At 52.0% G+C, this 27,176-nt stretch overlaps 8 protein-coding genes across 8 annotated transcripts; 3 read left to right on the top strand and 5 right to left on the bottom strand.

Annotated features, from left to right (window-relative positions):
• Positions 1-477: 477 nt before the first annotated feature.
• On the bottom strand, positions 478-1,642 carry Z517_10586 (uncharacterized protein; the record flags this gene model as incomplete). Its single annotated transcript, XM_013424195.1, has 4 exons — positions 478-591; positions 672-1,310; positions 1,371-1,427; positions 1,568-1,642. 4 exons carry the CDS (start codon positions 1,640-1,642, stop codon positions 478-480), a joined length of 885 nt encoding a protein of 294 aa, XP_013279649.1.
• Positions 1,643-3,190: 1,548 nt separating this feature from the next.
• On the top strand, positions 3,191-3,751 carry Z517_10585 (uncharacterized protein; the record flags this gene model as incomplete). Its single annotated transcript, XM_013424194.1, has 1 exon — positions 3,191-3,751. One exon carries the CDS (start codon positions 3,191-3,193, stop codon positions 3,749-3,751), a length of 561 nt encoding a protein of 186 aa, XP_013279648.1.
• A 1,538-nt stretch (positions 3,752-5,289) lies between these two features.
• Z517_10584 (uncharacterized protein) lies at positions 5,290-8,418 on the bottom strand (the record flags this gene model as incomplete). The annotated part of the gene is made up of 1 exon (XM_013424193.1): positions 5,290-8,418. The coding sequence occupies one exon, from the start codon at positions 8,416-8,418 to the stop codon at positions 5,290-5,292; it is 3,129 nt and encodes a 1,042-aa protein (XP_013279647.1).
• A 2,051-nt stretch (positions 8,419-10,469) lies between these two features.
• Positions 10,470-11,408, bottom strand: Z517_10583 (uncharacterized protein; the record flags this gene model as incomplete). Its single annotated transcript, XM_013424192.1, has 3 exons — positions 10,470-10,844; positions 11,048-11,204; positions 11,263-11,408. 3 exons carry the CDS (start codon positions 11,406-11,408, stop codon positions 10,470-10,472), a joined length of 678 nt encoding a protein of 225 aa, XP_013279646.1.
• A 307-nt stretch (positions 11,409-11,715) lies between these two features.
• Z517_10582 (uncharacterized protein) lies at positions 11,716-14,177 on the bottom strand (the record flags this gene model as incomplete). Its single annotated transcript, XM_013424191.1, has 4 exons — positions 11,716-13,060; positions 13,149-13,355; positions 13,392-13,475; positions 13,543-14,177. 4 exons carry the CDS (start codon positions 14,175-14,177, stop codon positions 11,716-11,718), a joined length of 2,271 nt encoding a protein of 756 aa, XP_013279645.1.
• Positions 14,178-14,983: 806 nt separating this feature from the next.
• Z517_10581 (uncharacterized protein) lies at positions 14,984-17,922 on the bottom strand (the record flags this gene model as incomplete). The annotated part of the gene is made up of 2 exons (XM_013424190.1): positions 14,984-17,799; positions 17,856-17,922. 2 exons carry the CDS (start codon positions 17,920-17,922, stop codon positions 14,984-14,986), a joined length of 2,883 nt encoding a protein of 960 aa, XP_013279644.1.
• A 1,436-nt stretch (positions 17,923-19,358) lies between these two features.
• Positions 19,359-23,639, top strand: Z517_10580 (uncharacterized protein; the record flags this gene model as incomplete). The annotated part of the gene is made up of 1 exon (XM_013424189.1): positions 19,359-23,639. One exon carries the CDS (start codon positions 19,359-19,361, stop codon positions 23,637-23,639), a length of 4,281 nt encoding a protein of 1,426 aa, XP_013279643.1.
• A 680-nt stretch (positions 23,640-24,319) lies between these two features.
• On the top strand, positions 24,320-27,070 carry Z517_10579 (uncharacterized protein; the record flags this gene model as incomplete). Its single annotated transcript, XM_013424188.1, has 2 exons — positions 24,320-25,862; positions 25,938-27,070. The coding sequence occupies 2 exons, from the start codon at positions 24,320-24,322 to the stop codon at positions 27,068-27,070; spliced, it is 2,676 nt and encodes an 891-aa protein (XP_013279642.1).
• Positions 27,071-27,176: the final 106 nt, after the last annotated feature.

Genomic DNA, 27,176 nt, shown 5'->3' with positions numbered 1-27,176 from the left:
AGAGCGCTTCGTTGTGAGAGATTAAGTTTGTGACGCTTTCCCCAGTGATTGCTGGCTGGCACGAGATATACGCATCGATCATAATCACGCTACCTTTATAGATTTCAATCTGACACATCGGAATAGGAGCAACGACACATGGACGCAGGAGAAGCCAAAATCTGGAGGCTTGTGAACCAAAGAATTCCATTCTGCTGCGGATGCAGTCTATCAGAAATCGTGTTGTGCTGGAGCCCATGGATCATTTATTCCGTCTTCCTGCCTTGCTCGGCCTTGTTCTTTCTGGGTGAGATATTGCTATCACCGGTGCTCGTGGTATCCATTTCTGAACGAGGAAAGCCTAACAGTCTTTACTTCAAAACAAATTCATCAAACGGTAGTGGTATCAATTTTGGTGTTCCAAAGCTGGGGTACGGGAAATCTTCTGGTACTGGCCATGGTTGAGAATCACATGCGGCGCGATCTCGGATGTGGCACCTAGCCAGGGCCGTAACCTTGCTCATTGACTTGTTGATCTCTTCCTGCGGTACCCGGCCTTGGACCTCCATATCCTTGACTTTGTGGTCTTTGGCCCGGGAGATTCGAGTACATCTATTGAGAAGCAAAGAGTCAGCGTCTACCGCCATTGGTTTTCGACTTGTAGGTTATGATGATCACAGAAGTCCACCTACCTGTTGAGCGCCAGTGCCACCAAACTGTCCTTGGGCGTAGGGATTGTACATATCACCGCCAGCGAACATCTGCTGAGGTTGGCCATAGCCCTGACTGGGATCTTGTTGTGCGTCGCCACCCATATGGCTGGGATACATCTGGGGTCTACCGTATTGGGTGTCCGGTGGGCCCATTGCTCCATGCTGCATGCCGTAGTCCGGAGGTGGCATTTGCTGTGCAGCTTGTTGGGGAACTTGAGCGGCCGTAGCCTGGCCACTGGTATTGGGCCGTTTCGAGTTTCCGTGCCCGGCGCTGTCTTCTCTTGGGACGATGTCGATTAGAAAGTCGAACATGTCGCTCTTGGCCAGAGCCGCAGCTATGTCACTGCGCTGAAGGGTCCTTCTCTTGTTGTCCTCTGCATGAATCCAAGCGCGCATGGTAAGCTCTGTGATGAATATGTCACAGCCCTTGGCGAAAAGGATGGGAGCTTCAGCGGAGATCATCTTGACCTCCGGATCCGCCTTCATGACCTTTTTGATTCTTGCCAGAGGAAGTTGATGGATTTTGAAATCATGAGTATCGGTCTCGAGATGGTTGATAGTCTGTTGCCAATACGTTGCCAGGATTTCCCGGGACGGGCCAGTCAGCCCTTGGTTGATCTGAAGGTTGGTGAGCAATGTGTCTAGCGACCGGGTTCGGATGGATCAACAAACACATACATTTGACCATAGTCCTGAGTACAACTCAGTATGAGGGACATAACCCTGAGCGGACAGCTTTAATGTTGCGTCAGTACCTCGCTCATCCACAACGTTATCGAAATATCGCATCAACCGGTGTGTCGTATTGCGTCCTCCTCTTCTGCGCGCGCGATGCGCCCATGCTCATCCGGACCAAGGAAGATGTAGAAACTCACCGCAGCGCTGGCTCCATAGTGGCCGCCTTGAGAAAGATCGTAAACCGGAGGAGCCGTCTTCTGTTGTTGATCCATGGTCGCCTAGGACCTTGACGTAGCGGGAGATGATTACTGCAGGTAGAATGCGCCGGTGCGCGACGGGGATGGTATCGACGATGGCGCAACCGGAAAGCTTGAAACAAGAGAGGAAGCGATCTGAGAAACTATATCGGAATGTAACGAGGACGGCACGCGGGCGAGAATGGAAAAGATGATCGAAAGATGCTGTTGTTTTGACACTCAATCCACCGCACAGCCAACTTCGGGTGTCGCGCCGGATGCAACTGAGGACGGGGGGGATTGATGTCAGTGGAGCGGTCGAGGTCGCGCAGAGGGTGGCTCAGTGTCAGATACAGCGAAAAACCGGATTATCGATGGAGAGATGGATAGAGTGGATAGAGAGTCGGTGAGGAAGCGTGGGAAGAGTGGAGAGTAGAGGAGGAAAAAGGAAGCCCAAGGAGCATTTTGACATGAGTTTTCAAGCTGGAGGCACTGAGGGAGTAATAGCTGTGGGCAAGAGGAAGAAGAGGGAAGGGAAAAGCGCAGGCGCGGGGAACCCAGCGTGCCAGCCCACGGTGGTGACGGCGCCCATGGAGCTCAGCTCTGGCAGGCTCTGGGTTAAACCAAGCGGCCCGGCCACCGTCGAGATCTGAGATCCATGATAGAAGATGTCTACCGAGCACTTTGCTCCCTGGTTCTTCGGTTCCTCAAAATCTCGAGGAGTGCCAGCCTCGCCCTTTCTCAATTTCATCATGTCAACAAAGCCTCTCCGACAAACCAATCGGACTTCCATCACTCGACCCGACCAGGGCGACGAATGGGACGAATTACAGAGCGTCGAGGGAGCGCTGAGACCAACACACCGAGGACACAATGACTGGGTTTCTTATTTGCCTGGCGCTCACACATGATCATCCCGAGCAGATTGGCCCATTCTGCAACCTGATAATCTCTGCCGTCACGCACGACTACTCGTATTGGATCCCCAGCCACCTCTTGGTCATGCGTACCCACGAGGCTGGGATACCTCTTGCCGCGTTGTTCCTCTCCTGCTTCCCAGGTATCGTGTCCTCCGTGTTCGCCGTCAGGGATCGGTACTATTCATGGCCGACAAGGTGACTGCGAAGGGGTACAGAGTTATGATTCGCCTCACTTCGGGCATCAAAACTCAGCTGGGAGGCTCGGGTTGGGATGCGTTGTCATGCGAGACTTGACCCGGGCCTGCCAGGTGCAGGCCGCCTTTCCGCTCCCCCGTACAGCACGTGATTTTATACGGTAAGATTTAGTGGCATTTGTGCAAGTGTGGCACGTGCTGTTGAGGGCTGCTTACTGTACCGTATTCTGACACCGGTGGCGTTGTGGCGTTTCTCCACAATATCTCCTTTATCTCTGTTCTCCGCAATCTGGCAGCTTGCATGTGAAATAAAATAATTCAAACAATTGGGCTCACATCGGGTGGTTGCAATTCAAGTCAGGCGTGCGAGGCGCACATTTCACATTTCTTCGTCAATGTCCTTTTTCCAACCCTTTGTAAAACACATGATATTGTCTTAAGTTGAGCGAACAACCACCATCACCATCACCATGGTCTCCCATTTCATCACGACCACCCTCCAAGCCGCATGTCTTTCCGCCATTTCAAACCTCGCCGCGCAAGGTATAACGGCGTACCGAGAATCCGTCCCTTTCAGAATCAAGCTCGCTCCACTGGTGCAGTTTGTGCTCTTCACCTTCATCTCCTGCCCGCCCAACATCCTCTGGCAGGAATACCTCGAAGACAAGTTCCCGGGCTACACGATCGCGCCCATCTCCCCGTCCACCACGTCCTCCGCCCCGACGGCCGACACGCAACTCGACATCCCCAACACGCTGCGCAAATTCCTCTTCGACCAGACCTTGGGGGCGTTCGTCAACACGGTCGGTTTTATCGCCGCCATGGCGGCCTTCAAGGGCAAGTCGGCCAAGGCCGTGCAGAAGGAAGTCGAGAGGGACACCGTCCCCTTGATGATTAGCAGTTGGAAGCTGTGGCCCATTGTGGCGCTGCTGAATTTCACGCTCGTGCCGGTCAACAGGAGGGTGATTGTGGCGAGCGTCGTGGGCTTGTTCTGGGGTATTTACTTGAGCTTGTTTGCCGCGATAGATTAAAAAATACAGAGAGGGAATGCAGTTTGTGTTTTGCGTGGGGAAATAAGAATCACACTTTTGAGGTCGGTAAAGACAAAGCGGACAGAACACAATGGGTACAGCCTTGCGAGATGGGTTGGGTATCGTGCTCTTTCAACGCCCCGGACAATAATAGATGACCTGATGGTTTTGTGTAAAAAGAGGATCAAGAGGTTAGTCGACAAGGACTGGGACGAGGCAAGGGGAGAGTTACGAAGAGAGCAATCCACTCAGTTGACTCGGCTCGGCTCGAGTCTGGCAAGGTCCGACGCGAGAGAAAGAGAGACACCATTGCCATGTCTCTCTCCCCTCTCATATCCCTTCGAGCCCACCGACTCCCACGGATACTGGGCATTAATACACCTCCCCAACTTTAATTCCGAGGAGAAAGGGTACCCGGGCGGAAAAGCGTCACTGGATCAGGAGAGACAAGAAGCTGAATCGGCTTGGTCCCCAAAGAAGTACAAGTGCATGCGTGGGAGCAAGTGCAGTGTATCCCTCCCTCCATCCATCCCTCCCCGGTCAAAGGCTCCGACCGACCTATTGCACGCATGTACGCCCGCCGTTCTCACGCGATTGCATTGTGAATGATCCCAAAGGGCAGCGAAAGAAAGACGAGGGACGAGCACTGAAGTTCCATCCCTGATGGGACACTGTCCAAGGCTTCTCTCTACATAAGCCTCAAACAACTCAGGGAGAAAAGAGGGCCGCTGGCAAAACCATTACGATGTGCCAGGAGCATTCATACCAAAAGTATTCACGCCCCCTTGTGCGTGTGACTGCGAAAGACAAAATACAAATACAAAATGTCACCCAAACTCTCTCTGACTGAATGAATATGCTTCTTCCACTTTCCGACTTCCCTTTTACAAGTTCTTGAGAATGCCCGGAACCATGTTCACAACGTCTTGAAATGATTCATATTTGTCGTTGTCCAAGTGTACATTAAAAATGTGCTGGGAGGAAACCTCCCTCAGCGACCAGTGAGTGTGAGAATATACATATGCAGGACTCTGCCAAAATGCCACCAAATGCAAAGTCAAATTCTGGAGCAGAACGGGAGGAACAACCCTCCTCAGAGAAAAAGGCCAATACCAGCCAACAAAATCAAAAGATATGTACCGAGGTACTAGGTATCGTTTCCGCTTCCCAAGAAATCCAAGTCATCGGTATATAAGTGTATGTGTTGGTCATCAATTGCTGCATTGCTGCAGGTTCGTATCGTGTCCCTCGTGTCGTATTTGCATTTTCCCTGTCGTTTCGTTCCCTTAATAGCAATATGTTGTCTTAAAAGTCGTCATATATATGCAAAATGAGTGGACGATTCCTCCCATCTCTTCGAATCTGTTCGGTAACCTCAAAAGCTGTGTCGATACCCCCGAAAATGACAGAGGACAAAATAATGAGTGAAAGTGTCGCAGGTTGATCGCAAAGGGACGGTCTTGAACGCCGCTTCGCTCCTCCAAGTGCCTTGATGAAAAGGCAACATGCCGCACTCGATCTGGAGCAAAAATGCGGAATCAGGAAGAATACCTGGGTATGCAGCTGGTCCGGTTCTTCTCTTTCTTCCGCCGCTCTTCCTCGCGCACTCGCTCAAGTTGTACCTCCGCCGACTTTGCCCCAGCACCACTGCCAATGCCCAGTCCCAATCCAAGCAGGTTCTTACCCAGCCCCTCTTTGATCTTCAGGCTCTGGTGACCTTCATTGATGTTCGCGCGCATGCTCTTTCGTCTTTCCACTTTGGCTTGATATTCCTCGATATGAAGCACTGAGTTCTTGCGTTTAGGCAGGCTGTCCATTCCTAGCACTTTCCATGCTTTGGCCTTACTTGGGCCCCTGGCTAAACTGGCCTTTGATCGAGACGCCATTGCCGGTGTATTAACAAGCGGCGATATAGTGTCCTGCCACTCCTCTTCACCCAGTGCTGAAACCGGACTGAGAGACACATCCGTAGCAGTGCCCGTCGTACCCGTAGATCTGTTCCGGGAATGCGACAAGGTTGACGTCCGTTGGCATTGGCCGTCACAGTACGCCCTGGACGCTGGCGGCGGCCTTTTCTGCCTGGTAGCACTTACGGCACTGGTAGGTGTAGGGAGTTCCACAGGCAGATGGCGCTCTCGTTGCGCATCCTTTGAATCGACAGACAACAGTTCAATCGCCTTCTGCAAATCAATTCCCGACCCTGAATCGCACATTGCAAGGGCCTTCCTCGCTTTGGTCTCAGCAAATCCCAGTTGACGTACTAAGATATTCATTGCTTTGTCGACTGGATCCACAACGCCAGAAGCCAGGGCTGCGGGTGGCTCAGGTGCCCGGAAAGGAACCCGAGGCGCTGGACTGGCATAATCCATAGGAAATAGTGTTGCCCCAAGTTTGGTGCTCGCTGTCGAAGTCATTGAAAGCGAATAGTAAACTGTCGGATCGGTTGTAGGGGACGTCGGAAGTAAGTGGGATGCCCGGTTTGTTCTAGGAGCAGGATCGCAATCAGGGCGGATCTCTTGCCTAGCATTGGCAGGATCGCAGTCTGGACGTATCTCTAAACGCATCTCTGCAAGAGCATTTGTGGAGATCGGTCTCCTTTTCAGGCTTGTGGTATCAATCCGTAGTGATTGCGACTGAACGGTGGCGCGCGCAGAAGCCACGTTGGTCACTTGTTCGTCAAGTGATCTAGTTGGACGATGGACCGGGGCTCGAGGGACTGGGTGTTGTCCTGGCACATGTCGCATCGACATCCTTGCAGCCCTCCGAGTGGCATCTTCTAGCACCCTTTCTTGGTATACTTGTGCAATTGCCGTGGTCAGGAATGATGATCGACTTTGACCTGCTGGCGGAACGGGCCAGTTTGTTAACCCAAGCATCCTTGCCTGTTCGAACGAGCAGCTGGACAACGACAGAACGGTCTGGGGACCTAGAGCGAGCAGGTACGAGGTCCACTCAGTAAGATGTTGGGACTCTGAAGTTGTGTCTCGCAAGTGCCAGTTGTCAAAGACTCCGTATCGCTTGGCTTCTTGCTCTCGACCACGGAAACCTGACATCAGGATTTGCAAACACTGCCACATCTCATTCATATCTTCAAGTTCGTGGGTCGTAAGCCCATTTCCATTGCCGATAGCGAATCCGGCCCCGAGCTGTTTGTTGGAAGCCGCTCTAGTGCCGTTGAGCCAATCGACTTCCGTCTGTGCAGGGCCAGATTGACCGACTGTGTTTCCAAATAAAGTGCAGAACGTCCATATGCGCCACAACGCATCGTCGATTCGTGATTTTCTCTCATCATCTTGGCCCAAAAGACCAATCAGCGTGCTCTGCTTGCAACTCGAGCTGCAATGAGCTACAATGAACGCCTTCAACGCATCCAGGGTTCGACAGTCACGGCTATAGTCTTTCAAGAGAAAGTCGTTGGATCCTTTCAGAGCAAGGATACTCCGACGAAGCTCCCAAGCAGCTCGTGATGTTTTGAACATCAAATGGCTTACCAGCTTCGATTCATTCCTTTGAAAAGTCCGTAGAAAACCTTTGCTGATCATGGCAGTAGCCTGGAGATCTTGTGCGCTGTGAAGGCTACACATGATTCTGTAGATCACACGCTCAGCCGTGGTTGCTGTAATCGGACGACGATTCAGCTTCCGAGCCGCTTGAGTGGGGTTGGATGAAGAGGCGGCAGTTAATACAAGCTTCTGCATATCAACCGTATGTCGTCTGGACGCCGGCTTCAAGGAACGTCCGGGGTGCGGCACCTCCGTGTCAGATGCTGAACGATTCCTATGGTGTCCGTGGGCAGTAGTCCTCTCCGATGGGGCTTGCCGAGCTGATCTGTGCGACCAGGCTGGCAATTCTGATACAGCACCGCCGTCAGAGCCCCTTCTTGTAGAGGCCATCACGCCTGGTTGAGACGATATGCGCTGTACACTGGCAGAGGAACGCCTGATTGATCTCGGAAGAGCGGAGGGAAGCTCCACCGGTGGCTGACATAGAAGCAGATTTGGTGCCGAGGTGGAAGCTCCTTTGGTATTGCTTGGGCCCGGAGGAAGTGGTTTGTCCAGGTTTAGCGGAGCCGACACGACTCTTACTAGAGAGGAGTTGGCCCTGGCCGGTGAAGGCTGCGCGCTCACGGGAGATTCTGTGAGGTTGCCCAGAAATCCTTGCGTCGGTCGTTTGGGGATCGATATGGGCTTGAGTTTCGACGAAACCGTTCTCTGAACTGCAGATGGTGGCTCCTGGGTGTAGCTGGAGCTCGAAGACTGCCTGGTGACTAAGGGTGAGCAATCGCTATCCCTTTGGCTTGGCTGAGAATAGCAAGATGATGCTGTGGAATCATTCCTGGCGATGTTGACTTTGAGAAAGTCGACCTTGGTATCGAAAGTTTTTCTAGGTACGGTCGTCTGGGTCGGGGTGTTGGACTCGATAACCTTTATCAGGTCAGGGGACTGTATTACCGAACCTTGCACCTGGGCCTGGGGTATGTCGTGGATCTCCTTGTTCATAAACTCGTCAAATAGTTCTGCAAAAGATCGAGTGTCGACATGTGAAATATCGGGGAGGCGGTGGGCGAGGTTGTCGGAAGAAAGATCCGATGCATTATCAGAACCCTGTCGCTTGAAGAAGGAGAAGGACGAACGGTCCTTGCTTCCCAGGCGCAGAACCGATGTCATGTTGTCCTTGATATGAAGTCGTTTCAAATCTCGAGCTTCTGGGGGTTCTCTCCAATCAGGAGGGGCATCGAGGTCGTCCTACCAGTGGTTCGTTGCCAGGCCTCACCTCGCGCACACATTGCGCATGGATTCTGGAGAAGAATAAACAGACCAAGGTAACAATCAAGTTAAATTCCAATCTGCAACGTCGAGGGATGCTAGGGGAGTCGTGGTAACGCAGCGGCAAGTCGTAGATCTAATCGTCGTGCTATCGTATTGTCGGTGGTTGGGGCAGGGTTGGAGAAGGACTCTGGATTATAGCTAACTTGGCCCGCGGCAAGGCCTGGCGGGAGCTCAAAGGGGCCTAGCAATTGTCTGGGGCGTATCCTTGTGGCGCCAGCTAAAGATATCTCGCCAATGGGGGCGGAGTCGCGGCGCAGGTCTGATACTGGCCAATCTGCCTAGCAGCCAAAGGCGAGCTCGATGCGATTGGACCTGAGGTGAGGCTTGAACGCATGCAAGACGGTGGCGGCAGCAAACTGTCAGGCCATCACTGCATCTCCTGCTGAGCCTTTCGCCTTTCAGGTAAGGCCCGCTGGAAGAAGGGGAAGCTTGTTCGGGGCGGGTGGTGGCAGGGGACGCCAGTCTCAAGTCTCGAGGCACAAGGCCTCTGCACCAAGAATTATTCGCGAGATAACAGGCACTGGCCTTGTGGTTCTGGTCGCTCTGTGGGTTTCTGGGTTCCTGGCCCATGGTCATCCTGCTTTGATGGTGTGTCTCACATAGAGTAGGGTTTCTTGATGTTTCCACAATGCTCGGGGGCACTCGCAAGCCGACTGACGGGATCGTCGCACGGGGAACAAGGTGATTCGCGACGACTCAGCCAGGCATGCATGCTGAAAAGGAGCTGGACGGTGAATTCTCAAACCTGTTTGTGGGCTTGTGCCGGCGTCCTCTTTCCGGGCAGATCCAAATGACTTCATCACCATCCACGTGTCCCCAGTCATCTCTTTTTGTCCGGCAGATGTGGTAGCGAGATGGCCTCGATCAAAACAGGGTAGAGGATGTTCGTTCTTGGACATTTCGGCTAATCCACTCCGTGTTTGCGGAGGGCTTGAAGCGGTGATTCTATGGCGCCACCCGATGGTCTGGCGCTGGGAGAGATGACCGAGCGAAAGGTCTGGGAGAAACGGCCTGTGGGGTCAGATGCCGGAAGGCAACGGGCTGGACTTGTGATATTGGATTGACAGTCCCATAATGGTTCGACTTGGGGCACCGAGAAAGGAGGTGTTAAAGGGGTGGCAACGCCAGCGATAAATTGGCCATGCAGGAGACGGAGCGGCTCGAATCAAGCCCGCAGCCTTCCTTGGACCGGTTTGAGATGATTTGGCACAAAAGAAAGTTGTTTTTGACAATAGTACGGTAGATTTGCGGTGGCCACATGCAAACAGTCAGGGTATCCTTGCAGGGTCTTTCTCATAGGTACGGAGTCGGTGCAGTGAGGTTTTGTACAACTTCCGGCCCAAATCCACATTCGTTATTCCAGATGCTATCCAAATCTTTTGCCCGTGGCCCCCAATTCCCCTTAGGCAGGCAAGTATCATCTCAGTCATCTCAGATGCCCTGCGGTTTAGGCTTTTCTGGCTTTGCTTTACGGGACAAAACGTCTTTCAACCGCCCGTCTATCTGCAACTTTGTTTGCTACGGAGATTTCCATCCCTTTGGCCCTCAATCAAGGCGGGCCGGCGAAGCATGAGTATCTTTGCGGCTGTGCCACAACGATGCTGGGACACTCCACGACTTCCAATCGGCTACATTCCCGTTCGTCGCGCGTATTTGGTTCCCTCGCCTGTCTCCAGTGAGGTTCGGTACTCCGTACAGATCCCAGGCAAAGCAAGCATTTCAGCCGACTATTGATGCCTGACCTCCGATTCTTCGCCAGCCGTACATAGGTAGCTCCCCTGGCTGTGGTGTCAAAGCAGAGCACGGGTCAGCGCCAGGCGGACAGTACCGAGTACGGGTTCGGTTCTTTGGCAGTATAAAATTTTCTCGCTTCACAACTCTGGCCAGGGTCAGGGTCTCTTCCTCCGCTTTGCCATGAGCTTTTTGTAGTGTGCCTTCTTGCCGCTTGTTTTGGTGTCTTGAATTTCGCTGTACTTTCGCTTAAACCGTCCAGTCTCCCTCTCGGTAGCCATTGCTTCCTCGACAAAGTTCTTGGATCGATCCTTTTTGTTGATTCTTGCGCTGAAAAACTCGGTAGGCCCTTCAATGACAGTCCCCGTCTGCGAGAACGTGGGCACTTTGCCTCTTCTGTTATTTTTCTTGTAGTGCCGGTGCGGATCGAGCACTGATCGCATTTCGATGAGTTGGAGGTCGCGCTTCAGTTGAGGAGTCAAGTCTGTCTTGGGCATGTCGAACCAGTCAGGACCTGCACTGGTCTGGTCATTCTGTTCCTTGTTAGCAAATGTGCAGACAACAACGAGAGCAGCAATAAATGAAGAGCCCAAAGGTACAGTCAGAGTAACTATGAATTTGAAAACTTTCATGGGTGCAGGGCAGGCCAGAATGGACTGCTGATCTGCGTCAAGAACATATGGGAATAGATTTCCTCATGCGAACCAGAATAATAAAATGCAAGAAAACCGCGTACCACTTTCTTGGATTTGTGAGGCGCTTCGACGGACTTGAGTCCGTCCGCCAGCAGGCTTTGCTGGTGCTCAAGGACCGCTTTGGCATTGGTCTCGGCGACACCCTGCTTGTCATTAATATACTTCGTTCGAACAAGGTTGCTGTGTAGTTTGGGAATTCTGCCACGAGAAGTCAGTCAGACAGACGCAGCCAGGTCAAAGGAGATGAGAGGCGTACAATTTCCTGGATGTCGTTGTTGGCTTGACAATCTCCAAACTGATCTCGTCTTCATTTGCAGAGTGTGACTTTCCCCGTAGACGAACCTCGGCCTGTGACAGAAGATCGTCTATTTGTTCGTCTGTCAAAATGCCGGTCTCCGTCATCTTGTCGGGACTGCATTTCTCCTAAAGGCATTGGAGATTTGATGTCGTGGTAGAAATCTTGGGCGAACAGGACCAAAAAAAAAATACTTCTCCCCAAAGAGAAGGTCTGCCGGGAGGATCCAATTACCCAACCATGGTGGAGTATTCTCAGCCTCGTCAGCTAGACAGCCTTCCTCGAGCAAAGAAGTATACTTAAATACTCGGCGCATTGCCGGCTCAATTTATTAAGATAATCGTTTTTATATGTCCAAGGCGTTTGTCCTTGTCATCGTCTCGGTCTGGCAACCCATGTCTGCGGACTTCATATCTATAGCCCATTCGTCCTTCCGTAGACTATGTCCTTTGCCTTCATGTCGTCCAGAATCCCAGCATATGATCTCCCGTCCTGTACAGGTTCGACCTCGCCGCTGCTGAAAGCACAATGCCCGACCCCAGCACTATTGTCCATGCCAGGAATGGCGCCCCATTGCACAGCCTTCAGTGAAGCATCGGTGTCCCAACTCGGCTGATGGCACGCTGCCGCAATAGCCGCACTACAACTCCCCACCAAGGGTATTGATGCATCATATTTCATCACCGTTCCAAGTCCCAGTGTGACCACAACCAGGAGCCCTCCCAGTACAAGCACGATAATCATGGCCATGGGAGAGAATCCGCATGTGGCAATAAAAGTAGGGTCAAGGAGACTTCCGTCTGCCCTATACTCCGCAACCACGGCCAAAAAGATGCTCTGCGAGATCACCCAGTGCAAGGCGCCGGACATAACCATCAAGGGCACGGCGACCTTGTAGGGTAACTGTAAGAAGTGCGTGCTTCTTTGACTTGCCTTTGGCTTCGATACTCTCAGTGGCTTTCTCTCGCTGGCAAATTGACTCCATTCGCGCGCTAACCACATACTTGTCAACACTCCGTTCAAGTTGAGGTATAAGAAGCTGAAGATTGTCTGTGGTAAGTTTGCAATGAGGATCGACGAGAGAATTCTCGACGTTGCAGAGTCGGCGGCCCCGATGGACCAACCGGTGATCACGCCCGCCTGAGTGACTTTACCAAAGCCAATCGAGCCAATGTTGAAGCCGTAGGATTTGATAGTTCGGGTTGCGATGGCGAGAAGGAAGGCCACCGCGATCAACGCCAGGGCGGTGAGGCCAGTGGTCAGTGACCACCGCGTGATGCTTGCAGATTCAAGCCCACGTTTTGTGCGCAGCCGGGCCACTCTGGGGCTCAATTGGCCCTCTCCCTTTTTGGCTCGAAGCGACCAGTGGCTCTTTGTCTTTATAGCCATGACCACATCGCTCTTGCTCAGCAAGCAGAGGCCTTTCGTCGACGTCTCATTTTCGTTCAGAAAACTTTCCACGGCATCTCCCACCGTGATCAAAGGGTTATCTTTCAAGCGAAATGCGACGAAGAGCATTATCACAATCTTGACAGCATTGCATGACAGAACAATTGCTATGATGGGAATGTTGCCGTTGTAGCTGCATTTCTCAGTGACCTGCTCAGAAAGACAATATTCGACGTCGTAATCGTAGGGGCGCCATTGAGAAGCGATGGCTTCAACTTTTGACACCCACGTTTCGCATGGCAGTATGTAGCCATGCGACCCGTACGGCATGTCAACCTTGGAATCCATATTGGGATCACTAGTGCAAATCCTGGGTATCATCAAGTCAGCCTCACGTGGGCGGGAAGCTTGCACTGGACTGGAAGATGGAGGTGAAGTTCGAAGAAGTAGCTTCTCACCAGTCGAAAGCCTGCACACTTCCCGACGTATAGAAGTCAACCTTCAATACGCTCTCGTTCGCCTGGCTCGTGCTGTTATTTGATAGCAAAATCAAGTTTCTTCGACTGGTTAGAAAAGTGGTGGCATAGGAATGGATGCACTCCTTCTTCTCCAGGCGTTCCCACGTCTCCGGATGAGTGAGAAGCGAAGACTGGATCTCCTGCTGGCTGGGCGGAACACTCGCACCTTTCCAGGGCACAAACGCTTTGCCGTCGATAAAGTCTTGTGTCACAAAGAATAAATTGTAGTCGTTTGCTTCAAGTGATTTGTAGAATGCCGAGTTGTACCTATTCCAGGTGATCAGGACTGATTGGTATCAACGGATTGGGGTTCCTTCCCCCAAGGCATACTTACATGAGATGCAAGGGGATGGACGACAGTCCCAGGGCCAACCAAAGAATCAACTTGTGGCTCGAGATACTCCTCATATTCCTCACACTCGGCACTCCTATGTCGAGATATACTCCCCTCGCATGGCTGCGCTTGACGTCCTCCCTGGTGGGGGCGCAGAGGCATTGCATGCAGTAATTGGAGCCGCCGAGTAGCAGAGTGCTGATCGTATTGATGGCCAGATGGATCCAGATGTCCAGGGATTCGACCTTGCCACAGTGACCGCTGTAGACTTCCACAAGGCTGGCACCTTGACCGCGCGCTGTAAGCCAGGACACCACCACAAGATTGATGAGAAAAGATACCACTCCAAGAAGCGCGGCTGTAATGGCACCGGTGCGCCATCCACTAAGCCCCTTTGGCAGGGTGAGGAAACGGTGTCTCAGAGACTTTCCTGAGAAGTATGACGGGTCTGTTCGAATAGGATCACTGTAATCGGCGATGAGGGGCGATTGATCTCTGGTCGCGGAGGTGTATGTCGTTGTGAAACTGGCTTTGGAAGCCAGGGTATGTTGGTCCAACTCGACCTCTGTGCTCTTGAGCTCGAGATAATCTGTACCTGCCCGCTTGTAGGCCCTCCGCGGTTCGAAAAAGTCCATTTTGAACACTTGCGACGCTTGATAACTTGGCTGGGGGTTCCTTGTTCAGATGCTCGACTGGTAGGGCCAGACTCAGTGTCCCGACTTCAACGCACGTGGTATTACCACTCTGCCAACAATATAGACCCGAGGATCGCACATGGCATAGTCGCTGGTAGCGTCTTCACGCGCTCTGAAAATGCACGATTCTCCCCAAATGCTCGTACAAAGACAGTCTCCGGATGGGTTCCGTCTTGCTTTTTGACCTTTTGTAGCGATGCCGGTCTTCCGGGATCTGATAGGGGTGCGGGCCCGAGGGCCATTGACAGCTAGGGCATATTGTCGTCATCTTACTGGTACGGGGTATATAGTAGGCGTTGTTGGTAAGAGTATTCCCGCATTCTGAGTGAGAGATCCCCCTCCACTAGGCCTTATGGCCAATCACTTGGCGCCATAAGGTTTCAGCCTCGCCTCGCATGGATTCAGCCACAATCCGTCCAATTTCGCTTATTGGCCTGATCTACGAGGTACAGGAAACAGGAAAACGGGTTCTGGAGTATCTCCCTTTCAGAACTATGATACTCAATACTCGCTCGATAGCATCTGACAAACCAGCTTGTAGTTGACAGCCGGTCATGTTCTAGATCCTCCGTCAGTTCTCAATGAACTATGGGCGTACATGATTTTTTCTCTCCCTCAATCCCCCACAGCGTATGAGACTATTCTGGGTGCAAGAGTCGCGCTTTCATCTCACTTGTTCTATCCTGACCGGTAGCCACGCCCCATGAACGACTGTCTCTTTCGACCAGTGAGGCCCCGACCCAGTGCTATTGGAGCGTCATGTATGCATTCAAAACCTTCTTCGAATCTGGGCTCAAGTCATTGACCACTCTGCCTATTCTGCCCCCGTGTCGCTGATCTGCTGCCTTGAGATAATGTCCCACCCATCGTCTCAGGTCCGTGACCTCGGGGAAAGGATCAACTGGTGGTGGTCGGATGGTGTTTAGCTGCGTAAATCCAACGCCAAAGCTGCTGTCGTCAACATCGACATCTGCGATCGCATCGTCCGCCTTGGGTGGGAGTGGGGGATCTTCAAGCAACTTGAGCAGCGCATTACACGTCAATGGCCAACCTTTGGGATAGCGCTCGACGAAAGCCTGGGAATCGGCAAGTGATTTTGTGAGAGAGATGGCGGCCATTTTCCGATCGAGAGGGCGAGCCAATTCCTGCGTCTTCGGCAGAATGATGCTCAGGTACAGCTGGCGGAAAACATCGTGCTGGACGCGATCCGTGGCAGCAACAAAGAAATCAGTCCCGAGACCTTTCTCCTGATGCGATGACACGAAATGATAGAACCTCACAAATCGTAACTGGAACGCTTGTGACTGCTTGCTTTGGAGTCGCGTAAGCATGATATTCAGAATATGCACCCAATATTGCTCAAGGGCGGATGGTGGAAAGGTTGAAATGGAAACTTCGAGCAGATCGAAGCCATAGCTTTCGTAGATTTTGGTCGACACCAGTTTCTGATATATTCCCAGTACACTCTCCACTTGGTTGCTGCTAACCAGTTCGTTGGCAGCGCGGGGAATGATGGCGACCAGCAAGCGAACCAAAGCAGGTATATTGCCTCGCTGATCCCAAAGCGTCGGACCGAGAATGGGTGCGATCAGTGGGGTGTACTGTGGCGGCAACGGTTCGCTAGGTTCGGCTTCCAAAAGGGCACCCATCAGCTGAAAAGTATAAGGTATGAACTCTTCGACATTGTTGGCAAGGATGGCGGCGAATGGATTGAAGAGATGAGATGCCAAAGCACCCGCCTGTGCCGCGGGGGTGAATCGGATCAGTGCTCCCAAGCTCTCAAAGTGGTAGTAGTAAAACTTGGGGTTGCTTGGGTTGGTGGATATGATTGTTGTAATAGTGGTCAGATGTCGCAGGACACTGTCGGCTACTGCAGAAATGCCATCTCGGAGGACAACAAGAACCCTCATAATGCACCGCATGACGAACTCATTCTCTTGGACTTTCTGTGGTGCTTGATCTTTTTCGACCAAGCCGAATAGATGCTCCAGAAGATCACTTGCTAACGGTTTGATATGAGCCGGATCAATAACCGGACGCCCTGTCTCATCGGTCATGGCCAGGACTCTCTCAACTGCGACAGCCGCGTAGGTGTACACGCAATAGTTTGAGTTGCCGAGGTGGTTAACAAGCAAGGGCATGACTTGCTGCCACTGGTCTTTCGTAATGATGCTCCGAAAGACGTAGAGATATTTGATGGCATCGACCTTGATCAGTGGTTGGGCATTGTCATCCTGCAGATCGCTCGCCAGATGTTTTGAGAAGAAGTCGCCGATATCCACTAGACTGTTGGTTTTGGTCACTCCGTGCGTCGTAGTTGTTGCTCCTTTCGCCGCGGTAGCATAGAATACGCTCACGGCCGTGTCCTTGACTCTCCAATTTTGTTGAGGATTTGCCGCGAAGTCTTGAAGGCATTTTTGAACATAGGTCATTGCAATTCCGGTCACGGACTGCTCAAACTGATCACTAAGCTGACGAAGAAAATCGCCCGCTGCCCTTCGGCGAGTCTCGCTATCTGATCCCTCAAGATCTCTTCGGATGAATTCGATAGGCTCGTCCTCGAACATCTCGACATCAGAGTCTCGCAATGCCACATTCGGCAGAATGACCTTCTCAATGATCTGGTGCTGAACATTCGGGTCCTTGAAAGTCTGCGCCTGTTCATTGATGCCTCCGATTGACGTCAAAAATTGGAGAGCTTTGCTGACCAGAATATCGTTTTTAGGCTCGGCGCCGGTCGTGGTCAACAGATTCCATGAGCTTTCAACGAAGCTTCTAACATACTTTGAAAAGTCATCATAGTACTTGCCGATGTACAACGTCAATGCTTCGAAGATGTTGGACTTGATATTCTCCAACGGACCAGCCTCCGCTTCGTCATCTGTGTGTAGGAGAGGATTGTCATACCTCAGGTATTTCAGCAGCAAGCCGGAGATACCCTCAAGATTGTCTTCGAACACGGGAGACAAGTCCTGGCATGACAGATCATAGAACAGCTGTAGAACAAGGTCGAGTTCAGCAAAAGCTTGTTGCAGAGCAGCCTTATCATTGCTATGAGCCTCAATGTAGGCATCCAGGCTCTGCCACAAAGAGAGAAAGGGTTGGGCAAACTTGGAAAGGACATGATTGATCTCGGTAAAGAGCTCATCGGATCGAAACAAGGGCCTCCATCTCGCAAAGATCGAGTGGGCGACCTGGAGAACCCCGGCATTGACCACCGGATCGCCTGGTTTCAGACGAGAGATCAGGTCATCCACCAAGGTGTCCCACCGCTCCCAGAAATCACTGTCTGCTATCACACTGATGGCCTCACCCAGCTGTGTCTGAATGCCTCGAGGCACAGATATCATCAGCCCCACGATTTCTGTCTTGATAGCATTCACATCTTGTGGGGGAAGTTTGTAGTTTCCTTCCACATCGGTCCAACTGCGTCGGATAAAATTCTTGAAGAAGAGGGCGCTTGCGAGTCTGGTGTTGTACTGGAACTCGTTCGAGGCGGTGATTTGGAGGAGGGAGATGGCGAACCCAGGTTTCTTCTCTTCGGCGCGAATCTTCAGCTCCGCTAGGCTGCTGTGTTAGACCGACTCCAACCATTAGAGCAAAGAGTATGAACATTACCTTCTTTGTTCTGCCTAGGATCAAGACTAGCATCCAGGAGTTGAGCCAAAGCTGCAAGTGAAGCCATGGCGGATGATGTTGCTCCAAATTAGGGGAATGTGGTTCGTCGCTGCAATGAAATCTTTGGGATCTCTTAGTGCATGTTGGCGGAGAACATTCACTGTCCGACGAGAGAGGAGTGACAAGATGGGACTATAACCTGCCCAGTTGTCGCACGTATGTGGCAATCTGATCCAAGGCTATACCGGACAAGTATAGGATGAGGACACAGAGTGAAGTCAGAGTAGTCGCAGGGAGTGGGGAAAGAAGGCCAGCGACGGTGAGGATTTGTTTACAAAGTACGAGGTAGACCTTGGATTGCTTCTTGCGGGCTGGCAGAATACAGAATTGCCTGCTCACCGCCTTTGGCTGCGGGTCTTTTGGTGCGGGATGAATACTCGACCGTAGAAATGTCACATGTTGAGTACGGTGGATCTTGAGGACCGCCAGCCGCACAAATGTCGGTTAGGCTCGGGCAAAAAATCTGATAGGCACCGAGCACCCCAAGCAACAGCACACCAGCGAGGGAATAAGGCTTGCTAGGCGCTACTAGGCACTACTAGGCCTTCTCCAGGTCATGATCGGCCTGGCTCTGGGGGACCATCCAGAGTGATTTTTTCCTCGGGTCCAACGCCTTCCAACGCCTCCTCACGCCTCATGGCTCGCTCACTCACACCTCCATCCTTGATTCTCACAACGCCTCTTCCCCCATTATTCAACGGCTCTATGCGTCACGCATAAAAAAAATATCCAAGATTCCAAAGCAAGCAAAAGTCCTTGCAGCGTCTCATCCTGCCAGCTACACAGTCATTGCCCAATCTTTCTTTTCATTCCAGAAAATTTTCACCCTACCACCCTCACCCTCACCCTACCTGCTTTTCACCGGATCACCCATGCTCCACCATCACTGTCATTAAAAAGCCGCGCCTCAAAAGTCCCCTCCGGCGGGCCTCCTCCCCATCCCAAATGCTGCTGATAACGTGGTCGCTGTTATCAGCAAACGTGGCCACCTGATCTCAAGTTTGTCGAGTCTCTTCGAATTATAACCCGGAATCCTTCCACCTCCTCCGGATTCATTTCGAAGATACCTCCAAAAAACTAAACGTGTCTAATGAGAGGCTCGTTTGCGCCAGTGTCTGTATCGCATCCTCGTCGCCACAGGTACTTTTCCAAGGTGTGTATGCATTTCTTTCTCTTGCGTCGCAGCCATTCTGCCCTTGTGCCATGTTATCCGTCTCAAGGCTGGGTTTCCGGCCTGTTATTTCTCCCTAGGCTATATCTCTTAGTGATGCTTCTTTGGTGTCTGGCTTCAGATCAATTGGTGTACATGCGATTTAACCTTTCTGCTTTCGTTTTGGCTATGGGTTGCTCAGCTAGCGGCTCCATTCCAAAATTTGACCATCATGACTCCCTGACACTTGCTGAGCTGGCTAACTATGGCCTGTAGGGGAGGATTCGTGTCGTATGTCGAAGGAAAATGACGCTCCCCAGGAAGGCTTTGCCCCTCCCAATGCAAGAGAGTCTAGGAGGTTGTCACTCTGGCACATGACGATATCTTCTCATACATCTCCCAGCCCCGACAGTGCTGTTCAAGGAGGACGAGGTTCCGAGAAAGCGCTACCCGATGCGACGCCTCTGAACTTGAGAGATGTCCTTAAGGATGGATCGGCAATTGGGGATGTGCCAGAAGAGGCGCGTTCTTGGCTTGTTGGCTTTGGAGATCTCAAACCAGGCACAGAAGTCTCGCGCAGATTTCTGGACCTGCGGGAGGACCACCCTGGCGATCAAGGTGCTGCAACGTTACTATCCTTGTTGATCCAATGGGCACCTCTGTGGTCGCACAAGGCAGAGAAGGCTCGAAGGGAGAACAAGAACTCGAAATCCGGATCGTCCAAAGAGCAGAAAAACCTTGATTGGTTGCTTCAATACATCTGCGACTACCTGAAGTTGGGTCACTCGGATTTTGATCCTCTGGAGCTATCCCGCGCTGTGGATGCCATCACTGCTCTCTGCCTCAATAGCAGCCGCCAAAGCGACATTAATGGGGGCATCAGTATCCTTTACACCATAATGTCCCGTTTTGAGTATCCGAAAAGTGGCCTTCATCAGACTCTTGTGGTTTTGTGTGCTTCTGCTGCAAACCTGCCAGAGGCCCCTGACCACCTGTTTGACTGCGCCCGAATATTGGCTGCTGGTGATCTGCAACAAGACTTCATCAGCACACTCTACGCCTTTGTGAGGACTCCCACTCTGAGCAACAACGGCAAAAATCTCGCATATGCCCGCGGAGCTACGCGACTCTTGCGGAACCTTATCGACGAGCAAGACAACGGAGGCATCTTCATCCTCTCCTTGGGAGGCTTTTTAGAGGAATTGCACTTTGCTGCGGAACAAGGCATCTTCCGATTTTGCCATGATATCCTCAGCTCCTTGCATGGAATTCTCTCAAGCAATCGGCCAAAGTCAGAAATTACCGGCATTGACTTTACCAAGGCCGTGGACATTATCATGCTCTGCCTGAAAATGACGCCGTCAGGTCAACCGCAAGCAAATGTCCTTCGGGTCACTTCGCCACGCATCAACCCTCAAGAGGAGGACAGGGATCGTCAATACGAACGCCACTTTCGAGACCGAGAAGCCATGGCCAAAACGCTGTCCCATGATTTCATGAGGTTGTGGGATTTGCTATCGCCCTCGGATCGAGTGACTATCCATGAGCTCTTCCTAATGTTTCCACAATATGCTAGTCAGGCTCAGTTGACCATGACTCTGGATTACGCCAGGGACAAATATTTGTCATCTGAGGACTGTACCGTCAGAGCCCAATGCTCGGACCGGATCTACACTGATATCGTTCTGAATCACTCCCTTCCCCCGGTTTGTCGTTTGAAGGGTATCGAAGTCCTTGTCCAGGCTAACAACTCGGCTGTCAACGCATCTTCCGAACCTAGCACAGAGTCTCACGATGCATACACATGGATTCTGGACAGGTTGCTCAGGCAAATTGATGTTGAGCGCGATACCCAAGTCTTCGAGACGCTACTCAAATCACTGGACTACATGGCTTCAAACTATAAGGAGGCTGCAAATGATCAAGCTGCAACCATCCGCACGATAGAGAAACTACGCACGTTGATTATGGAGGGTCCTGCAGGGGTTGCTTTCAACGATGATCTAGCAATTTTGGCGACAAAGGTTCTTGTGACCATTTTCTGTTACAGTATTCACACCGATGCTAGAGCAGCTGCCAAAGCCTTTGAGGTCCTGCTTGAAGCAGCCAGTTCGCGCTGCAAGTCCCGACCAGCTCGTCTCGTCTCGAAACGCCTCATTTTTAGAGTGCGAGCTGATGATGCGGGTTTCGTTTACATCAGCCCTGCAAGCGAAAGCCAACACATTGCGAGTGCGCTTGTGCGCACGAGGGAATCGGCCGAAGTATTCAACTCCGACTTTCCTGCTTCTCAAAGACATTCGGCCAGCAGCAGCAGCCTATCGACCAAAGCTGACATTGGTGACCCGTTGTGGATGTACCCAGATACCGAAAATGTCTCTTATCCCTTTGCAGGACGAGTATCCGGCGGGCTTAATGTCGACAAAGACGCCTGTCCTCAGGCGCAAGCTGAACTCGATATGGATACATGGCTAATGAGCATCATTCGATGCCTGCAAGCTGACCAAGATTGGGAGACTTACGGCTACACCGTTGTCCACGTTGCGGCTCAGTTGAGCAACATCGCCCTCTTCCTCAACTCGATCCAAACTGTCATCAAACTACGGCAAGTCTTGTGTGAACAGATTGTCAACAACACTTTCCGAGAGCCACCAGCCTCGACTGGGCTGAAGAGGTCGGACGTCGCCTTGTGTCTGTTCAACATCTTAGTTCAGCTGATCCCTTATGCTACAATGAAATCCGAGGCCATCCAGAAAGGTTTTGGAGACGACCTAGTTCGAGCCTTTCTTTCCGGCATTGGCGGAGCCTGGGAAGCCACATCACGAGGCTGCATTCATGCTCTGTCCCTCTGCAGCCTTGAAATCCCTTCGTCGGTCGCAACGTTGTATCCTACCATGATTGATAAGATGTCAAAGAATATGACACAGACTCATCTTACCACACACATCCTGGAATTTCTCATCCAGGTTGCGCTCTTGCCAGCAATGCACTCCAACCTCAACCCAGACGAGATCCAAATGATCTTTGGGATCTGCATCCAGTTCCTGGAGAAGACGAGGGAGCAACAGCATTCGTCAGTAACCTCACCTCCCGGCAGAATGAACCCAGCGTCAAGGCACAGTGGAATGAATTTTCGTCGGCCACCATATCGAGCGATCATGTTGAGTGACATTGGTTTACCTCAATATGCTGCCGCATTGGCTTATCATAACATGATCTTTTGGTTCTTGTCACTTCGGCTCGATATCAGGGCGAAGTATGTACCATGGATCATCCCGAGACTCGTGTGGAAGAATGCGCGTGGGGAAGAGACTATCGACGAACAGAGCCAGGTTCTGATCGACATGATGCAGAGGACAGCATTCTCCGACCTTGGAGAAACTTCACCAGACCACAACTTTGCAGCTCCGGAGGATGGACCAGTGTCATCCGCCTCGTGGATGGTTGGTCTCAGTATCGTGACGGCGCAGACGGCAGGTCATACTGGGAAGACGCAGATAATCAAGCGCCAGGCTTCGGGCACCACATATGCAAGGTATCAACCACTGACCGCTCCATTTCCTTCGCACCATCGACCGGGCCACACTGAAATCCGAAACCAAGAAGCCACAACTGAAATTCTCCCATCGCACATCATCCTTCAGATGGTAGCCAGTGCGGCTACAACTACTGCAGCCGATCAACCACTGCTCCTACCTCAGGATGACTTTGTTCAAAGGGCGCTTGAGAGCTTCGATCGCATTCCAACCGTTACTAGCCACAAGATTGGCGTGCTTTACATCGGGCCTGGGCAGACTGCTGAGTCTGAATACCTTGCAAACACGAGTGGGAGTCCCGACTTTGACCGTCTGCTCGATGGTTTGGGGTACGTGGTATCACTTGAGCCGCCACTGAACTTCAATCCCCAAGGCCTAGAATTCCCGCGAGACGGCACGCATAGCATAGCATGGCGAGACCGAGTGGAAGAGATTATTTACCACATCCCGGTCATGATGCCAACAGATCTCGAAGACGATCCCCAATGTATTACCAAGAAGTCGCACGTCGGCAATTGTCACGTCAACATTGTGTTCAACCGATCAGGAGTCGAATGGGACTTCAACAACTTCAAGTCGCAACTGAATTATGTGAACATTGTCATCCGACCTGCCTGCCGCAGCCGAGAAACCCCAGATGCGGATTTCATGCCAGGCTTTTACTGGGTTTGCGTGGTTACAAGAGACGATTTACCAAACATATCACCTGCAGCCGATCCCAAGATCATCTCTGCTGCGCAGCTTGGGCCTTTTGTGCGAACACTGGCGTTGAATGCCAACATGTTTTGCCAGACGTGGAATACCAAAGATGATGACCTGGAGTTTCCCAGCGCTTGGAGAGCCAGGTTTCAACAGATCAAAAGACTCAAAGAGCGCGTGATGAGTAAATCAGGTGACAAGCACTCAACGTCAGCTGCCTCAGCCGCCGCGAGCAGCACCAGCATTGCGTCGGCCTCATCAAATGGAAGAAGGACCCCAGTACCACGGGAGAGGGACGGCGCTCTAGCTTCCCAGCTAGACTTTAGTTCTTGGACTATCTAATGAATTGTTCGAGTCACGACAGGAAAATGGCAAAGGGCGGAATCGCTAGCATGGTGTTTGATAGGAACAAAAGGATGGGACAGTCTATGTGTGTTGGGCACAAGGCCGGGAATGGTGAAGATGTACCCTGCGAGTGCTCCCTCACATGTATGACATTCATTTTATGGATTGTAATTTGTATAGCAAAAAGTTCTTTTGATTTCGCAAGACTTGGAGAGAACAAGCTGCATGGGGTTGAGCTCTCGCTTCGCACGAGTACCGAGTACTTTGCAGGGATAGGCGCAGCCACTCAGCGTCCCTCTAATTGTGTGCCTGGAACTGCTGACTAGGCGTGCTAGGGAAGCTCTAGCAATGACGACATCTCTCTGGGCTTCCCTATTATCTAAGTGGTACCTAAGAAATACGCTGCGGGGTTACCGACTGGCCTGGTTGGCGTGCTCAAGTCCCCCCTCCACCCCTCTCCCTCGCCCCTCACCGCCTCTGTGCGCCAGCACCGACGTCAGCTGTTGCTCCAGGCATCCGGAATTCAAACCACCCCAACTGCACCGCCACCTGTTGACCGTTCCCAAATACCAACACACTTTATCTTGCCATCGGCCGTCGTGGCATCCCTCTCCAACCTTGCATTGGAATATGCAACCGGACGCTGACCAGAATCAATTGTACCAGAGACAAGCATCATGACTCCAGGGTCATCCTCCCGACCAGAAGTGCCTTCGCCTTCAGCATCATTCTACGACCTCTCGGACGACGAAGAAGGTGGCTACAACACAATTGCCCATGCCTCGGCCACAAAGGGCGTGAAATTGCTCTTCTCCAAAAGCAAGGTCTATGTGCATCCGACACCTTCGGCCAAAGACAACATCCCGGGCTTCATCGCCCTGGTCCAGCAGAGGTCGCCTGCGCTGTCCGACGACAATCAACGACCCACCTCCTCCGACTCTTCGTCCAAGAAGAAAACAAATGCCTCGTCATATCTTTTGGCCTGGGTCCCAGAGGCCTCTTTGGCCCAGGATGATCTAAGCACCTATGTCAAGGTGGACATGAAGGACGGCGAATCTCCTCCGAGACAAAGTTACTTGGTGCCTCCGCTACCTCTCGCGACCACCTTCGACGAGTCTCCTGTCGGACCATATGCATTCTCCCTACCTCTCTCCAGTATATACTCCATTCACGTTCGTCCACCCAGTCTGGGCTGGTGGTATGGAAGCATAGTTATCAACACCCGCGCCGGCTCGAGCTTACCGGCTTTGTTTTTCCATGACTCGGAATGTGAAAGCACAATACTCCAGAAGAAAAAAAGAGCCCGGGAGTCATTTGACCCGTTTGGAGAAACCGGTGACTTGTTCTGGGGTGGTGACGAGGTGCTCCGGTGGCTGAAGAGATACGTCCCCGTGGAAAGGAGCACGGCGGAGCCATCGATATACCTCATCGACCCATCTGAAGAAGATCGTGTTGGCTTCGGCCAAAGCCGCAAATCGCTCGAGAAAACAAGACGAAAAAGTGAAACATCAACATCCAAGAAGCCTGAGCAGAAGAAATCATCAGGTCCAGGGATGGATCCTTTCACAAAGGCACTCAAAGAAACTCGATGGAAGATCTTGGAACAACTGTCCAAAGTCACTACGTTTACTCGACGAACCGCCGAGGATCTTGCTAACAACAAGAACCTCCCTCCTCAAGTGCGGCGGCTCATTCAGAACCCCGAGATCCAGACCCTGCAGGATGAGTTTGACAGCGCAAAGTTATACCTGGCACGATGGGCCATGAGCATTGCAGAACAGAGCGAGCGAGAGAAGAGGCAGAGAATATGGACTGCCCGAGATGTGCTGGACTCCGAAGAAACCAGCGTAGGAGATTTCGAAATTTTGGACATGGAGGCTGCTCGAATGACCTTGGCTGACAGCAAGAGACGCCCGGTCGACATGAAAGAATGGAACTCCTTTTTCGATTCGAAAGGCAAGTTGCAAGTCATGGTGGACGAGGTCAAGGAACGCATCTTCCACGGCGGCCTCGATGCTGAGGATGGCGTACGCAAAGAGGCATGGCCTTTTCTACTGGGCCTGTACGAGTGGGACAGTACAGAGGAGGAGCGGCATACTCTCATGAACAGGAAACGAGACGAATACATTCAACTGAAAGGTGCTTGGTGGGATAGAATGATCGACGGCGACGCAACTCCCGAACAGGAGGAATGGTGGAAGGAGCAGAAAGTCCGAATTGGTAAGTCTGAACACTGCCCAAGTCCTTGTTTCTTCCTACTTACGACCTCAACTGACCTGGCCGCGCGACATGTAGAAAAGGATGTGCACCGTACCGATCGTCACATCCCCCTCTTCGCAGGTGAAGATATCCCTCACCCAGACCCAACCTCGCCCTTCTTCAATCCCAATGGACCTGGCACAAATGTCCACATGGAGCAACTAAAAGATATGCTTCTGACCTATCTGGAATACGACACGCCTCCCTCCACCACGACCTCCAACTCTCAACAGCCCTCTTCCTCTTCGCAGCCACGGCGCTACCAGACCCAAAATCCACACCCCCAGAACCTGGGTTATGTCCAAGGCATGTCCGATCTCCTCTCACCTCTTTACGCCGTCTTTCAAGACGATGCCGTGGCATTCTGGGCCTTTGTGCAGTTCATGCGCCGGATGTCACGCAACTTTGTCCGCTCACAGGTGGGAATGCGCGCCCAACTCAACACCCTCGACCAACTAGTCCAACTTCTCGACCCGAAATTATACCTCCATCTTCAATCGGCCGACTCCACAAACTTTTTCTTCTTCTTTAGAATGTTGCTTGTTTGGTTCAAGAGAGAGTTCGAGTGGTCCGACACGCTAAGGCTTTGGGAGTCGCTGTGGACCGACTATTACTCGTCTCAATTCCACCTTTTTATTGCAATGGCGATCCTTGAAAAGCACCGGGATGTAATCATGGACCATCTGAAGCACTTTGACGAAGTGCTGAAATACATCAATGAGTTGAGCGGGACGATTGAGCTTCAAGATACTCTATGGAGAGCCGAGGGGCTATTCAAGAGATTCGAGAAGACGGTCGAGACCATTGATCGGAAAGACACCTTTCCGCTCCCAAATGCCGGTCAACGCGAAGCGGACCTGCGACAGAGGAAACCAGGCCAAGCTACAGGTGCCGGGGAGCAGCAGAGGGATGCAGCCGCCACAGCGTCAGGTAGTGGTACCGGCACCGCATCGAGCCCATCCACGCAGCCACCAACACAGGGCCGAAACCCACCTTCCAGTCCAGCCAGACGCGGACCTGCAAAAGGAAAAGAAGTTGAAGAAGCCAAAGAGAGAGTCATCACACCGGAGCTACGCCTCCTCCTCAGCCGGAAGATCGTCACGTTAGAAGGCGAGGACGCCACCAGGGACACGGAAAGGGCGACGAGGCCGAGTGGGCTGAGAGATTGAAGCCCGGCGCGCTTCTGGGATGTACTCGGATAACATTTTGTTCGGAGTTTAGGGATAGTTGGTTGCCTCGCTTTGCTTCGCTAGGGACTTTTCTGGATCCCTCGTA

This window comes from Fonsecaea pedrosoi, assembly GCF_000835455.1.
Source record: "Fonsecaea pedrosoi CBS 271.37 unplaced genomic scaffold supercont1.7, whole genome shotgun sequence".
Taxonomy (NCBI): domain Eukaryota; kingdom Fungi; phylum Ascomycota; class Eurotiomycetes; order Chaetothyriales; family Herpotrichiellaceae; genus Fonsecaea; species Fonsecaea pedrosoi.
The sequence above is the reverse complement of the archived record's forward strand: the minus strand, read 5'-3'. Positions and strand labels throughout refer to the sequence as shown.